This window comes from Danio rerio, chromosome 20 (assembly GCF_052040795.2).
Source record: "Danio rerio strain M-AB ecotype USA chromosome 20, GRCz13ab, whole genome shotgun sequence".
In the NCBI taxonomy this organism is placed as follows: Eukaryota; Metazoa; Chordata; class Actinopteri; order Cypriniformes; family Danionidae; genus Danio; species Danio rerio.
In genome coordinates, this window is record NC_141040.1 from 24,619,647 (window position 1) to 24,637,469 (window position 17,823).

General features: G+C 35.6%; 1 protein-coding gene across 14 annotated transcripts in view; it reads left to right on the plus strand.

The window, feature by feature from the left end:
- Window positions 1–17,823, plus strand: part of brf1b (BRF1 general transcription factor IIIB subunit b) — a 204,450-nt gene that overhangs the window by 90,816 nt on the left and 95,811 nt on the right. For all 14 annotated transcript variants that reach the window (XR_015517470.1, XR_015517468.1, XR_015517473.1 and 11 more), the window contains 3 exon segments: window positions 4,250–4,423; window positions 13,623–13,654; window positions 17,629–17,701. Coding sequence is in view for 3 of the 14 variants with exons in the window: in XM_087296422.1 (XP_087152548.1) it covers window positions 4,250–4,423; window positions 13,623–13,654; window positions 17,629–17,701 (279 nt within the window). In the remaining 11 variants the exon portion in view is untranslated.

Below are 17,823 nucleotides of genomic sequence, written 5' to 3' on the forward strand. Positions count from 1 at the left end.
GAAATCATTTAAAATTCTCTTTTTTCCCCAACAAACTTTCTGCAGAAAAAAAGTTTGCTGTGTCTATGCATCTGCTGGCCTCATTATCACAAATCTGCACATTTAGAAGACTGACTGATGAAAGTCTTTGTTTCTTATAAACACGTCAACATGTGCGGTTTCAAGTATAATGAATGCCTGCAACATGTCAAACTCATCAACTCCATCACATCTGTCCAGCAAAACAGCTTTCCGTCTTTGACACTGTGAAGCGGCTTACAGTAACTCATTCCCATTGTTTACAACTGAGGAGAATTTCACCGTCTGGGTGAACAAGGTCTTTAGCTAAATGATGTGTTAAGTAAACACAAATCCACCAGATAGCCTACTGGACTGTGTTTTTTCAGTGTGGATTTTAATATGCAGAACACATCCAAGCCCGCAGTGGGATTTTAGGGCTGACTGATTTATTCAATGTGTCCAATGAATTACAGCACAGCTTGTTTTGAGATTGTCTGTAAAAGAGTTAATGTATGAGCGAATGTAAAAGAAGGAGAAACAGGGACGTGGTTTTACACACATATAGAGTTCAATTAAATAATTTATATGTCACTGTACTGAATTAAATACATTTTTAGATTTTATTATATCCACAATTTTCCACACATCTGACTTCTGTGCATAAAATCATGGGAGTTTGAACTTCCATTTAAAAAAACTGAACCAAATCATTCATTCATTCATTCATTCATTCATTCATTTTGGCTTAGTCCCTTTTTTAATCTGGGGACACACACATTCACATAATAAAATTAATAGACTGTATTACAAATAATTCTTATCTTTGGTTAAAACTGAGCGAGAGGTCTGTCCATCAAAAAAAATATGATTCACTTGGTATTTTAATGTGGCATTGTAGATTGATCAAAACATGGATTTAATGTAGATTATCAAAGTCATATCTGAGGCCAAAGCTCTTTTTATTTATACATTTTTTTTCTTTGGAGTTTTCAGTTTTTCTATTTGTGTTCCATACGGAAACGCATGTTGTGACCAGGTGTAAACTTGGTGTAAACAGTTCTAGTCTTGACAATTAAAAAGGGTTATACATCAGAAAAAAAGGACCATAAAAAATACAATATAAAAAAGGATACAATATACAACATAATTATAATGTATAAGCCAGATATGATTATTCTATTATGTTGAGAAAAAATCACCTATAATTACCAAAATACATTATTTGAATAAATTTATTCACACAAAAATGACAAGTCAAGTCATCTTTTACTACAAGAAACTTTTATTTTGAATCTTGGACCTTATTCTTGCTAGAAAACAAAATAACTATCTAATGCTTGGGCGAGGCAGTGGCGCAGTAGGTTGTGCTGTCGCCTCACAGCAAGAAGGTCGCTGGTTCGAACCTTGGCTCAGTTAGCGTTTCTGTGTGGAGTTTGCATGTTCTCCCTGCCTTCGTGTGGGTTTCCTCCGGGTGCTCCGGTTTCCCCCACAGTCCAAAGACATGCGGTACAGGTGAATTGGGTAGGCTAAATTGTCCGTAGTGTATGAGTGTGTGTGTGAATGTGTGTGTGGATGTTTCCCAGAGATGGGTTGCGGCTGGAAGGGCATCCGCTGCGTAAAAACTTGCTGGATAAGTTGGCGGTTCATTCCGCTGTGGCGACCCCGGATTAATAAAGGGACTAAGCCGACAAGAAAATGAATGAATGAATATCTAAAGCTTTGAAGCCCCTAAAGCAGCTCATATTAAAGTTATTTTTTTTATACTAATTAGGCTATTTTTGTTACCCATAATAAACTTTAAAAATGTCCTTTTTTACAAAAGAAATTAGAAAAATCAAGAAGCTCTACATTATTTATAATAATGTTTACATTTTTAGAATTCTGAAGGCCAAATTCTGACTAAGGAAAGTTGAATTGCTGGCCAGTTTGCTATTTGCCCAATAAATGACCATTGGGTACGTTTTTTTTTTTTTTACTTAACTTTAACAGACTCCCTTTTCCTAATGATATATTATGTAATAAATTTATATTTTTTTAAGTATAAACATACATGCCTATTTTTACCTATTAACAACCCACGTCACACATGACCTTACACGGGTTTAACCGCGCATACCGGTTGCAAAAAAAAGACCAGTTGCAATAGTAAACATGTCTTGTTGTGCGGTAGGATGCCAAAATCAAATGTCAAAAATCGAAAACTTACACGTACACCACGCTGTAAACCGCAGAGGTTGTTGGCTAACAGCCATCAGAAGAGCTGAATGGAGTGTGGACTTAATTAAAAATTCTCAACTTTTAATGCAGTTCTTTTTTATATCAGGTAAGTTCACGCTATGCTGAATCATAGCACTGAATGCTAAGAATGAAATGTAAACATGTAAGTTCACATACCCTGCTGTCAGAATGCAGTTGTTTTGCTTGTTGATGATTACCCAGGCCTTGTACAGTTCCGTCTTCTTCTCTTGTCTTTAGCTAGGCAGAACCTCAATTTTTAGCACTACATAGTTTTGAATCTGGTAATCATGGAATATTATTTCTTGCACATGACCACACAGAACAACATTGTAGGCATTCAAACACTTGTAGGCCTTTAACTTCTCTCTTGTAAAATCACTTGAAGTTTCAATGATATAATTGTATATTTCGAGCTGGATGCTTGGCCATTTCGTCTTATCTAATATCTTTTGGGAGGGTGCTATGGCAAATGGACCTGTCAGACGAATGCCGCTCACTTTAACGTTAATTTTGCCGAATAACTGTGCTTATCACCGGGTGATAAGCTGTTATAATACGCTGAAAGCATTATGTAAATGATATATACATAAATTATATGTAATCAATTTTACTTATCTCTAATACAACAACAAACTCGGTCCCACTTTATATTAGGTGTCCCTAACTAATGTGTACTTACACAGAAATTAATAATTAGTTACAATGTATTAATTGTGTAAATACATGTATTTACTGTGTACTTATGGATGATTAAATACCTGCATATAATTACATCTGTAATTAACTTCTGTAGTTACATTTTTAAATACACTGTTGACCATCCCTTACACCTCAACACACCCTTAAACCTACCCATACCACCAAACCTGTCCATAACCCTACCCCTATCTCAACTCAAGAGCACCACAAGTGTTCTCACATTATGAACACAGTAAGTACGATGTATTTATTTTTTGATGCAAGTACATAGTAGTTAAGGACACTTAATATAAAGTGGGACCACAAACTCAGCACCGCATCGCATATTATTCCCTCACTGTAACTGCTAGCGCTCCAAGTTTTTTTTGCAACCTCGCTGCACGCGCATCCTGAATGTTTACAAACCGATAATTCGTCTATAGGAGAAATGACTAGGAATAATAAACGGCAGAAAACAGTCAAACTACTTGCTCTACAAACAAGTGTGTTCATGACTGTACAGAAAAAGCACAATAATATAATAAGAAAATATCAGTTTGCATCATCAAGCAGTGTAACGAGCTGTTTAAACATCTAAAAATGAATAGAAGTGAATGAGACCGGAAGTCTCGAGCCAAAGAGATTCAAATGACTGCACCCGCTCTTACTCGGAGAATAAGCTCAATATGAGATTTGTGACACAACTGATTGTGAACACCTGAAATGACTGAGTATGCAAGCACCAAGAGACAATGAATCATTCACTGATGATGGGATGGCTCACAGCCGAAACGTTTCTCTCCTTATCTCCTGACGTATATTTAATATATTACTCAGTGCAAATCTTTTTTGTTATTTGTCATTTGAAGAAATTCAAACCATTCCACTCTTCCTACCTTGATTAAACAATGATTTGTCCAAAAATATAAATTCTAATATTAGGAATACCCACCACTGCTTTTGAAATAGAATAAGACAGATGTATAAAAAATATTCCCCCAAAAATGAAAAATGAGATCTCAGAGCAGACTGATTTATTCTGTGTCCGATGAATTACAGCACAGCTTTTCTGAGATTGTCTGTAAAAAAGTTAATGTACGAGCGACTGTGAAAGCAGAGGAAACGGGTCTGTGGCCTCACACGGGATGTGAAACAGCTGTCTTTCTGGCTGTTTTAGCTTCCAGGCTCCATTAAAAGTCTGTCTGGCTGTGCAGTGTTCTCATGACATCAGTGCTACTGGAAAAGCAAACACCTGCGTGTGAAGTCATGCCTCGGTCTGTACGAATGTGTGTGTTTGCTCAATCAGATGTGTTTGTGTGTGTCGTGTGTCTAGGGAAACGGCAGATCCACAACCTCGGCAGTCAACTTCAGCTCAACCAGCACTGCCTGGACACGGCCTTCAATTTCTTCAAGATGGTGGTGAGCAAACACTTGACGAGAGGTCGAAAGATGACACACGTGATCGCTGCCTGTCTCTACCTGGTGTGCAGGACAGAAGGAACGCCACGTATCCTTCACACAATGATCCACAGGATGTGAAACCCAAGTCACACTCTTTGTGAATGGTAATGCAAGGAGAAAAGGATGCATATTGGGCTTATATTTTGTAGAGGATTATTCAAGCCATTCAAGTACATTTGTATAGCTCTTTTCACAATAATCATTGTTCCAAAGTAGCTTTAGAAAAGGTGCATGTGACTTTATTACAATCAAAATCATAAAAGGTTAAGGTGTGAGTTGGGTAAATAGTTCAGCTGTCAAGAGTAGAAATAGTTAATCTGCAGTTATACAGTATAATGTATATTTACAGCATATTCATTCATTCATTCATTTTCTTTTAAGCTCAGTCCCTTTATTAATCTGGGGTCACCAAAGTATAATGAATGCCCTTCCAGCTGCAACCCTTCACTGGGAAACACCCATACACTGTCATTCACACACATACTACGGACAATTTAGCTTCCCCAATTCACCTGCACTGCATCTCTTTTGACTGTGGGGGAAACCGGTCAACCGGAGGAACACACGTGAATGCAGGGAGAACATGCAAACTTCAAACAGAAACTGATCCAGCCGAGGCTCAAACCACCAACCTTCTTGCTGTGAGGTGACAGCACTACCTACTGCGCCGCAGCATTGCCGTTCGCAGCATATATACAGTTAATTGTATACACTGTAAAATAATCTTAGTTTTTTATTGTTGAATTAAATAAACTTTTCTAGTCATCTCAACTCACATCAATCAAACTGACTAAAAATATTACGATAAACATATTAAATTATTAAATGAAAAAAATAATAGTCATCTCAACTTACATCATTCAAACTGAATAAAAGCTTAAGTTAAACATAGTAAATTAAAAATAAATTATATTATATAATTTAAGATTAAAACCTGAACCGCCAACTTAAAACCTGATTAACTTATCAAAATAAGTTAAAGCAACATAACAATGTTTGTTGTCTTGACTTTTTGTCATTACATTTACAGTGTACAGCATATACATACTTTTTCAAAAAGATGATGTCTATTTTGGATCTTTGTAACACTGAGTTTTAGTGTGTTTATAAGAATATATGTGGTGCATATAGAGTGTAAAGCCTCATTCACACTAACAGCGACTTTGTAGATGCTTTTCACTCTGGGTGGTGACTGAAGTTGCTAGTGAGCATTCCCACCTTGCTTAGTTCATGTTAATTAATGATAATCACTAACAGCAAAGGAGTTTTCCTGGCAATAAAATTAAACATTGTTTCATTACAAAAATTAAAGAAACTAAAAAAAGCATGTGGTTTGTCGTTTTGGCTATTTATAATAATAATAATAATAATAATAATAATAATACCTTTTATTTTATAGGCTCCTTTTAAAACACTCAAGGTTACCTTACAATCTGTCACAGGTACATCAAAAAAAAAAAAGTATTTGTGTGTAGATCTACAGCAAGGAGTGTACAACTGTCTGCTGCATGAGCCGAGAGAGGATCATGTAAGTTCTGCTGATGCCCGTATTGGTTGTCGCTCACAAGCTTCATTACTTATTTGCATAAAGTTGAAGGATTCTCAACTTTGTTACATTGCTCGACATGCCCACATCCTCTATAGCCAATGGTCGCTTTCGCTCATGTAGCCGGAGATCACCAAAAGTTGGTCTAAATTAAAATTAATAAATCAATTTTCCCTTTTACACTGCATGTCTGAGGTAGTGGCTTAAAGAGAGAATCAAAATGGTATAATTTTAAAAGATAATTATTAAACAATAGATAATAGAAATGCTTATTAATATTGTATATTTAGCAATCTTGTAGTAGTGTGAAAATAGTGCTAATCTTTTACCTCTCAGAAAATTTAGAATGAGTAACAGTTCTGTAGAATAAACCCATGCAGACACAGAAAGACAAGTCATCTTTTTTATTGCATCAAAGCAGCTTTACAGAGACACAAATAAAAAATAGTTAAGTCAATTAAACTAAATTCAAACTAAATTTTGTAGTTCATTTGTAGTATTTTTTATTTTTATTTTGAAACAATTAAAAACATTTTGCTGAAAAATGCTATGATTTACCCATTCATCTTGACTGAAGAACAGGATAGTTCAGTTGAAGGGGCATCAGTAGACAGTAAAATGGCACTTTCATTGGGCTCAAATCTCAGTATGAAAGACAATATACATTTCTTTGAACTAAAGTGTTTGGTAAATGCACGATTTATATTTTGAGAATTTATTTTCAACTTTAATTGGTGGCAAGTATCAAATAAATGATCAAATGAATTTCTGGTAGTGTACACACTGTCTTACAAGAATAAATAAATATAAACAAAATCTAAATATAAAATAAATAAAAATAAAATAAATAAAATGGGTGAAATATTGTTCTTTTCTTATTCAATATAAAAATTTTTTTTTATTAAAAACTCATTCTGACACATTCATATTAAAATATTTAAAAGAACAAGTAATTAGACTCATTCATTCATTTTCTTGTCGGCTTAGTCCCTTTATTAATCCGGGGTCGCCACAGTGGAATGAACTGCCAACTTATCCAGCAAGTTTTTACGCAGCAGATGCCCTTCCAGCCGCAACCCATCTCTGGGAAACATCCTCACACACATTCACACACTACGGACAATTTAGCCTACCCAATTCTCCTGTACTGCATGTCTTTGGACTGTGGGGGAAACCGGAGCACCCGGAGGAAACCCACGCTAAGGCAGGGAGAACATGCAAACTCCACACAGAAACGCCAACTGAGCCGAGGCTCGATTCAGCGACCCAGCAACCTTCTTGCTGTGAGGCGACAGCACTACCTACTGCGCCACTGCTTCGACAGTAATTAGACTAATTGTGTATATTTTTAATAAATAGAAAATTGGTCACAAATGCCAGTCGGTTAGGATAGAATTACGACAAAGAATAATGATTTAGAATGACAGTCAATTGGCTGCACTGTGATCCTTAAATAGAGTCTTTTAATATCAGTATAATATCCTTGTTCTAAGTATACCTGTATATAACCTGGTATATAAACTGTTGTCGCACTGAATGACATTTTAGTGGGTGTCCTCTGTAAATCGTTGTAAAAATGTACTGCATAACAGCCATTATATTCTGCTTTTAGGACCATTACATTAAATGGAACATTAAATGAAACCAAGCTGAAAGTGCATAGAAGCTGGTCTCTGTATAAGTCCATCCTTTCCCTAGGGAAAGCCCAGTTCAGTGTCTGCAGGGATGTGTCAGGATGTGAAAACAATGGTGCTACAATATGCTGTCAAAAGAGGATAGAAAGGAAGAGGAAGAGCATTTACTGCACCTTTAGGGATCCCAGAGGATGTTTCAGAGTAAATCATGGAAAGCCATTCAGCAAGTAACTTTTTTAGTCACTCCTACACAGATTATAGTTGCGAACAAAAGCTGTTAAAGAACACTTAGTGGACATAAAATGTATTCCAAAGTTTAATGTATAGTCTGAAGTAAAATTTTGAAGCAATAATTAAGTGACATGATGAAAACCTGACTTTTTTCTGTGTAAACGCTAATTTATAATAATAATAATAATAATAATAATAATAATAATAATTAATTAAAACGTTAATTTTAGTGTTTCCTACCATTATAAATAAGAATAAGAGAATATATATATATATATATGTATATATATATATATATATATCATTCATTCATTTTCTTGTCGGCTTATTCCGATATTCCAAGATTATTGATCCGGGGTCGCCATAGCGGAATGAACCGCCAACTTATCCAGCAAGTTTTTACACAGCGGATGCCCTTCCAGCCGCAACCCATCTCTGGGAAACATCCACATACACATTTACACAAACACTTATACACTACGGACAATTTAGCCTACCCAATTCACCTGTACCGCATGTCTTTGGACTGTGGGGGAAAACGGAGCACCGGGAGGAAATACATATATATAATATTGCCCATCAAAAAAAGTTTCCCAGTTAAAGAAAGTAGGATTTCAGGGCAGACTGATTTATTATGTGTCCAATGAATTACATCATGAAAATCTTGACTTTTTAAGTACTATAATAAATACATCCTCTCTGACTGTATTCACAGAGAACCAAGATATTTCCATAGATTAATTCCACATTCCAGAATGGTCACACTCAGCATAATTCATAAATGCATATTTATTATGCTCTGTATAGTTGGATGACAAACATTTTAGGTTTTCTGTAAAGATAAGAGAATCTTACTAATAGAGTAATGTTTATTTTCAAAGGCCAACAGTCTGAGTCTTCAGTCTAGAAGTTGCATCCAGCTCCTCTCCATCCTTTTTTGACTCTGATTTGAACAAATAACTATTTATTCCACAACTAGTCATTTCTGAAATTTTGGCTGTGTGAGATTTGTTTGTTTTGTTGTTTCTGAAATGTCAGAATAGCCTTTTAAGGCTCCACCCTCTTCTGAAAATGCAGTAGCTCATTTGCATTTAAAGGGACTCACAAAAAATAACTGTTTTTGCTTACATCAAAATGGTGCCAAATCTGACAAGCAATAATAAATGATTTGTGAGGTATTTTAAGCTGAAACTTCACAGATACATTCTAGGAATGTCAAAAATAGACATCATCCTACTAAAAAGGGGCATAATATGTCCACTTTAAAGAAAGTAGCATTCCCCTGTTTTAAATTGAAGGATTGTTGTTCCTCTAAGCTGTCATAATTGTTTCTCAAATGATGTGCGTTTGAGACTCACCACACCTGCGTTTCAAAACGACAAGATAGAGTTACACCACTGCTGTCTCTATGTCTCACAAACAGTCTCACTCCGGCAAGGTCTGCTTGAGTCACACCCATATCTGCACTCTGCTTTTGTGTGCATGGCATCATGACTGACTGAGACCTGCAGTGCTGTTTAGAGTTGCCAGAGGAGAATAGATACCTGTCTCTGGGAGGGGCGCTTTCAGCCGCATGCAAAAAAATCAGTCCTTCACGCTACAGAGCAGATACAAAGAGGTCATATTTTACAGACTGCCAAACCCATTCATTTATCTTTTGTCTGTTTGTGATAAGATCAAATGACAGAATTATTGAGACGTGTAATCTTTTTAGTCTGTAGTAGATTTATACATTTATTGTAATTAATATTTTTAAATATGAAGTATTTTTTTTTAAATATTTGTACCTGGACCAAAAATGCATTGTATGGATCACAATGAAAGCTTTTTATTTTATACCAAAAATCTTTTGGATATTAAGTAAAGATCATGTTCCATGAAGATTTTTTGCTAAATTTCCCTCCATAAAATATCTAAATATATAAACCATTATATAAATAAAACTCCATAAATAAATACAACTCTATTTTTAAATAAGTAATGTACATAGTTATGCACTTTATTCAGACAACTTTGAAGGCAATTTTCTTTCTTTTGTAACTCTTTGATTCCCGATATTTAATTTTATTTCAGCCAAATATTGTCTTATAACATACATATATCTGTGTAAAGTTTATTTCAGCTTTCATGTGATGTGTGAAATAATGTTCTCTTGTTATTCAATGTGGGGGGTCACAGTGATGCAGTGTGTACCATGATCGCCTCACAGCAAGAAGGTCGCTGGTTCAAGCCTCGACTGGGTCAGTTGGCATTTAATCAATGTGAAGTTTACATGTTGTCCTCGTGTTTGCGTGGGTTTCCTCTGGGTGCTCCGGTTTCCTAAACAAGTCCAAAGACATGTGATACAGGTGAATTGGGCAAGCTAAATTGTCCATAGTGTATGTGTGTGAATGAGTGTGTATGTGTAACGAAGTGGCTGACACAGAGGGATCCATTTGCAGTATTTTTATTAAACACAGTTTAATAAACAATAGCACACAGATGTTGTGCGTGCACAAACTCACATCAAACACGGTAGTATGTAGTCGTTGGGCTGGCGGCTGGTAAACACAGGATGAATATGCAGGCATGGGTCTGAAGCAGGCGGCTAATATCAGAGTCGGTTAGCAGGCTAGAGTTCAAAGGCAGGCGGCTAGTATCAGAGTCGGTAATCAGGCTGGAGTACAAGGCAGGCGGCAGGCAAGACAGGGTCAGTGGACGAAGCAGGATCACAACGGGTAAGCCGGCAAGGCTGAGACCGCTCAGTAGTGTTAGCCGGGGCAGAACAAGACTTCGCAAAGATGTGTGTGTGAGTGCTGCTTATATGTGTATGGTGAGTGATTATGGGATGTGATTCAGGTGTGTCTGCAATCAGTGTATGTGGATGACGTAATGTCAATAGTCCGGTGATCGTGACCTCTGCTGGCCAGCGAGGGGAATGACTGGGACCGAGTCAGTGACAGTATGGATGTTTCTCAGTGATTGTTGGTTGCAGCTGGAAGGGCATCCGCTGCGTAAAACATATGCTGGAAAAGTTGGCGGTTCACTCCTCCAAGGCAACCCCTGTTTAATAAAGTGACTAAGCCAAAAAGAAAATGAATGAATGATTTATAATTAAATACATTTATTAAACACACATGATCACAATACAAATAAAAACAAAATAAGATAAAATACTATCCAAAAATACATCATAAAATTATTAGCTTTAAAGTTTCTTTAAAACAATCCAATTATCCAATGTCAGCATGTTTTTGTCCTAGATGTTTACCAAGGTTTTATAATTGTGTGTGTGTGTGTGCGTAAATACACATCTGTTTAGACTAGGTTATTTAAGGTGAAGATTGACTGTTGTTCTGGAAACATTGATTATTTGAGCTTCATTGAACTAATCTGCCAGTGGTTGTGCTGACAGATCATCATTTCAGAGCTCATCACTTCGAGATTGTATGTTTATTTTTTTTACATTTCTTACATAAATACTCAATTTCAATGACAACGAGCTCCTTAAATGCTTTTTTCTCATAGATCTATTGGACTGTTTTCTTTGAAAAGAAAAAGATGCTTTTTTTTGTAGCATAATTTCTTTGGGGTGCATGCCACAGCAAACAGATTACATTCAGATATAACCGGATCAGTCTCTGTCAAGTCAGAAAACTCATCACACAGTACAGCAACTGCTGCTAGAACACCTGCAGTATCCTATACGGGATTCGGAGACTCCTATGGGGTCGCAAGGGAATGTTATTTGATCTGTGGATGTTTTAAGAAAATGCATATAAAAGTAAAACAATTTAAAGTAATGAATGACAGATCATTCCTGGGACATTTGAACATTGTTGTAGTAGACAGTGGAGTGTCTTAGGGTGCTTTCACACCTGTGAATCGATTCAGTTGTTCCGAAACAGAGATTATAAATGTAACATTGTTGCTCTTTGCTCTTGGAGCGGTTCACTTTCACACTGCACAGTTTCTAATCGGACCAAAAGAGCTAAAACAAGGTAGTGCGAGTAAGAGTGTCAGGGTTTATTTTGCAGCGTCCCGCTAAGCTGTCAGGAGAGGTGGTGGTTTGGTGGTGATTGACAGGGGCGCGCGCGACGTGTCTGAGGAGAGACGTGGTGGGGAGGGGTGAGAAGGGTGCGCGATGATGCCTATTTGAGGAGGAGGGAGACGCGAGATTACCGGAAGATCATCACTCGTTTGCGGGCATCCGGAGACTCGCGAAACTTCCTGCCCTACTCATAATTCTCTCTTCATATAGCCGTAAGCCTATTACACATCCATAAAACACTGTGATATAACCGCGCTCGGATCGGATCGCTTTCTCACTGCAATCGAACCGTTCCAGGGTCCGTTTCAATTGAGCCGAGACCACTTCATTTAAGCGATCTCGGAGCGGAGCGGATCTTACTTTGGCGCGGAACAGAGCGCGATTGCCCTGTTCACATATGCCAAACGAACCGCGCTAACTGGGCAAACGAGATACGTTCCGAAACAAAAGTGTAGATGTGAAAGCACCCTTAGAGTCAAAACCATTGTCTTCGATATTTGCATAAATCATTACGCTGGTTTGTTAATAATTAAAGTACAGCGATATAACCAGAATAGACATTTTCTTGGTCATTCAGAAAATGATGACAATAATATATTATAATAAAAACAATGAGATAATGTTCTCAGAATTCAAAACCATATCTAAAAATTACCTAAACATTAATAACAAGCAAGGTGAAAAAATTAATTAATTTACAGTGTATCAGCATTTTCAAACAGTTCCCTGTTTTTTAAAAAACACAAATTTGTCAGTGGTTTATATCTGATCTTGTAACATTCAAGAGGCAAGACGGTTATCAATATCAGTGATGCCAGTCAAAGAAGTATAAATACTCACTGTCTTTCATGCCAGACCATAATTAAGGCCGTCAGACTTCTGATAAAGTGGGATTAGCTTGTCGTGTAGTGATGCTAATCTCTTTGCTAAAGGGAGCATTAGTCACCATAGAGACATGTGCCTCAGGTGTGTATGTGTGCTCACCACTCAGGTGAGCTGTAACAGATGGTCAGGGTCAATCCCTTGCAGAGATAAGGTGATCCTACCCGAAGCCCATTGATGAGAGATGATCAGTACAAATTTAAACTCTCCCAGTGACAATTACAAATCTGTCCAGTGCTCAATTCATGACTGACCAGGGCTCTTTTAAAGGTGCTCTTTGACCCCACTAAAGCATAAAAATAATGTTTGTAGGAATTTAAGAAACATGCTAAGTGAACATACTTGTTTATCTGAAAAACAATACTAAAACCAGTAGTTGTCTTTTGAAATGAATGTCCATTTTGATTTTGTGTGACTTCGCCCACTGCCACTTACCAAATTATATTTTGGCACTCCGGGTTGCCGTGGTGGAAAACAAAGCTTATTTCAGTTCAGTCATGAAGGCTGCCTTAATCTATGTGGATGTGGCTGAAAATACAACCTCTCGATGACAGTAGCAGCCTCCGAAATAAGACGCAGATTCTGAGTTATAAAAATCAGCATGCCCTGGATATATATTACAAACATAAATATTATCGGACAGCTTAGATTGTAAGGCTTGACCAACAGGTACACTCACTCTTGCTGGCAACCTACGTTTGCATGGAGCTGGATAAAAATACAACTCTCCAATGTTTGGAATTTGGACTGCAATAGTTCATACCTTATACCTAGTAATACCTAATTCTACATCCTGCAACTAAAGGCAGGATAAACCTCTTATTTTTGGCTATGAACAAAGTTGAGATGTTTATCGGGCTTTCCACTGTTTTGATGATATCATCTTTTTGTTTTGTGTTCTCCTTCCTTAACTGATGTGCAGACATGCTCCTGGACCTGAGTGATCTTTTACAGGTTATCTTCTTTTTATTATAGTTTCTTTTATATTTTTATGTATAGCTTAGTCTGAATAATAATGTGATGGAGCCTAAGCATCTATGTTAAGGTACACAATGTTTTTACATTGAAATAATCTTTTGTAATCTCCACTGTTTGAGGTATTGCATAAGACAAAACAGGGTTTTGAGCCATAATGTCTCTTATAATGGATATTCTATTATATATATCAGCTTTGGATCATCTCGGTTTCTCTCTATTTAGTTTTGCAGTTATGCACATTTCAATTTTCATAATCTTGTTTTAGACCATTACAATTGGCTTACATGCATCCAACCTTTTACTTTCAAAAAACTTTACACACTGCAGTTATAATGTAATAATACTAAAGGTAAAATCTAATGAAACAGAAGGGCACACTTTAAAAGGCAAAGCAAACTTGGGTAACACTTCATAATAACTACACACTATGAATCATCTATTAAGCATTGTCAAATAGTGAATTCATTATCTGTTAAGTATATATATATAATTCTACATTAATAGATGTTCGTCTATTATAAATACAGTTACATAGTTTATAAATACAGCTACAAACAAATGCTATATTCTTAACTAATAAGTACGTTCATAATGTGCTTAAGGATTGTATATTCACACTTTTTAATGATTATTTGTCATTAACTAAGTATTGATTATTTACAAACTAGTTTTGAGAGAATGGTTGGTGGTTTTTAAAGATCATTCAGAATTCGTTAGTAAATGACTAGTAAACTAGGCATATAATAATGGTTAATTTGTATGTTAATAAATGCTTTATTTACTAAACTTCATCCAGTTTTGTGACCTAAAGTGAGGTCTGTTTATGCTTTATAAATCCTCTATAAATGACAACTAAAGGCTCAGGAAAAAAAAGAAAATAAATGACTTTAATCATTTCTATTCATTTGAAGACACATAAATAAAACTGTATCAAGTGAAAAATTAATTTTTCAAATCTTATGTAAAACAAAATTACGGTACAGTAAAAGAAAAAAATCATAATTATTAAATGAATATATTGTTGTTTTATCTAATTTTATTTAATTGTATTTGTTTCTAATTGTATTTTGACACTCCAGTTATTCGGCAATGTTCAAAGTTTACAATATATTTTTTAGATAAGATTGCAAAGATTTATTGTTCATTTAATGCTGAGCCTTTAATTGTCATTTTAAGGGATTTACAAAGCATAAATAGACCTCACTTTAGATTAAGCTGAGTTTGAGTTTATTAAGTTGAGTAAGCATTTATTAACATACATAGTTACCATTACTATTCCTGAATAATAAGATATATAAATGTTGATTGAATAGTTTATTAATCATTTACTAACTCACTCTAATTTATTCTAAAAGCCACCAACTACTCTTAAATATAAATGGTTTGAAAATAATACAATACTGAATTTAATAATGAACAATTAATAAGTAAAATAGTATGAAAACACAATCATTAAGCACATTATAAATGTCAAAGAATAAAGTTAAGAATACAATGTGTGTAGCTGCAGTTACTGCTTACTAACATCCATAAATGTAAAGTTAATTCTTAAAAAATTATGAATTCACTATTTGCTAATGCTTAATAGATGATTCATAGTGTGTAGTTATTATAAAGTGTTACCCAAATGTTTGTTTCCCAGATTATCAATTATATTCAAAGTTTTACATTAAGGTATGTTCAGGTAGGTCCCATTCATATAGTAATTCAATTTGTATACCTAAATTATATTATAAAATAAGTATTCAAAGGGCAAGTTACAAATAGTAACTATATTGCTGAAAATTGTTGATGTTAAATATAAGTTGCTTTTTTGAAGAGCACCATCCTTTATTTCTCTTTTTTTAAAGGCCATGGTGCATTGATTTTTACAACAAATGAGAGCAATATAGCTTTATGTGCTTTATTGGTTTTATTAAAAAACACTGAGGTTATTGGAAATGATTCTACGTTTGGTTTGTGAAACAATACACAGCGCTGATTTTGTTTTATTAGTAGTTATTTTTAGGGCAGACGTTTTGGTGCTTACGCACTGGTGTAGTGTTATTTTTACTCCTCCAGTTGTCCACTGAGCTGTATCTGCTATTGAACAGACACCGCACGCTCGGGGCGGAGGCTCAAATATGTCATGAATCTTTAGCAAGTGCAGCCACACCCGAATCTGACAAGACCCCAGTTTTTTCAGACTGGATGCCAGGCTAACTAGAGACCTGCTGCTGGGGTAAAAAAAACAACAACTCATCACTGTTAGTTAGTCTTTAGTATATATGATTATGCATAACGATTCACAATGAATGAAAATAAATTGTCGGGGTAACCAGTCTATAGCCATGTCGGCGTGACGTCGATACAGAACCCGCCCATTTGTTGCACACGCAGACCCGGGAAAAGTGAAACCCTCAGCCCCGCTCACAAACACTTGCAAAAAAAAAAAAAAAAAAAAGAAGAAGACAAACACTGTAGCAGATCCTGGTTGAATCAAGTCGTGGAGATGCTGTGCTCTGAAGTGTGAGGGAAAGTTAGTGTTACTTTCCCTACCTAAAGTGTGAAAAGTCAGTGGTTAAAGTTTATTTTTGCAAAAATATCTCAGCAATATAGCCCCAGCCTTGTGCTGTGTTCCTGTCATTTTTCTGACGAGGGCTTCAGCAATCTACACGCTTACAATAGGGGATTCATAAGCTGTTTGTTAAAGAAAGGATCAGAAAATAATATTGATGTATAGTACTTGGTCAGATCTTTTCCTTTATACTCCTGCAATGCGCTCACACATACACTCTGCGCTCTGACTACTTCAAAATTGTTGATAAGCGGTAGTGGCCATTTCTCTCTGGCTCACGCTGAACGCAGTCGATCAATCGCAATAGCTGGGTCATCGGACCAATCAGAGCAGATTAACATCACACTAAGGATTTGGTAATAAATGAATCACTGAACGATTCATATGGGAGTAGTTGGGATAATTACGTCAAAACAAATGCATATTATAAGACAATAAAAGTGTTTTGACCTTGCATGCATATCAGCCTGTTATTGGAGACCCCCAAAACCAAAATATGACCCTTTTAATGCATATAAGGGCTCTTTAAATAAAACATTTTATTTGCAGCATATGCAGGTATTTAAATTTTAGCAGTTTCTATCAACACCATTTGTGAGCAGAAAAAGATTTCTTAATGATCAACACAAAATGTTGTAACATTTTAGTTTAAAAGGATAGTTCACCAAAAAATAAAAAATTTACTCAATATTTACACTTCCTCAACCTTTATGAGTTTCTTTATTCTGTTGAACACAAAAGAAGATATTTTGAAGAAAGCAGAAAACCTGTAACCATTAACTTCTAGCATGAAAATTAAATACTGGGTTTCCAGCTTTCTTCAAAATATATTCTTTTGTGTTCAACAGAAGACAGAAATTCAAACAGGTTCGGAATAAGCGAAGAGTGTGTAAGTTATGTCAATTTTCAGTTTTGGTTGAACTATCCTTTTAAGTAGCAATTCTCACTTTTAACTTGTGGCTTATTACCTGCTTATTATTAAAATATTGTCTGTTTATTAGTACTTTAATTAGTAAAAACAACATATTCTGCACGATCTTATTCTACATGCCTAGCTCCTAAACATAACTATTTCCTTAATTACTATTATTAAGCAGCAATTTATTGAGGCAAATGCTGTAGGTAATATTGATTCATAGTGAGAAATATACCTTAAAATAAAGTGTGACCTAAAATAGTTCTATGCATTTGCCATATTAATATTTTACAGTTTTACTGTATTTTATTTTAGAATAAATAACTTGACGAACATTAACACTATTTTGTTAAAATGTAAAACATTTGAAGTAATTGTCCAATAGATTTAAGCCCGTCTCAAGTGACTGGTAATATACCTTTGAACCCATTGAAATCCAAAAGATTTGTTTTTCACTGCTTTTTCTCATTGTTGTAGGTTAATGTTTACATTCTGGGCAAGACCTTTCTCCTGTTGGCAAGAGAGCTTTGCATCAATGCACCGGCTGTCGGTAAGTCTCCCTGTAATGACCTTTCTGTGACATCTCTAATGTAATTCAGCTGACCGGAACATCGCTTTCGAACGAGCCTCATTAATAAAGCGGGCAGCTTCTCTCAAAACAATTCATTTGCT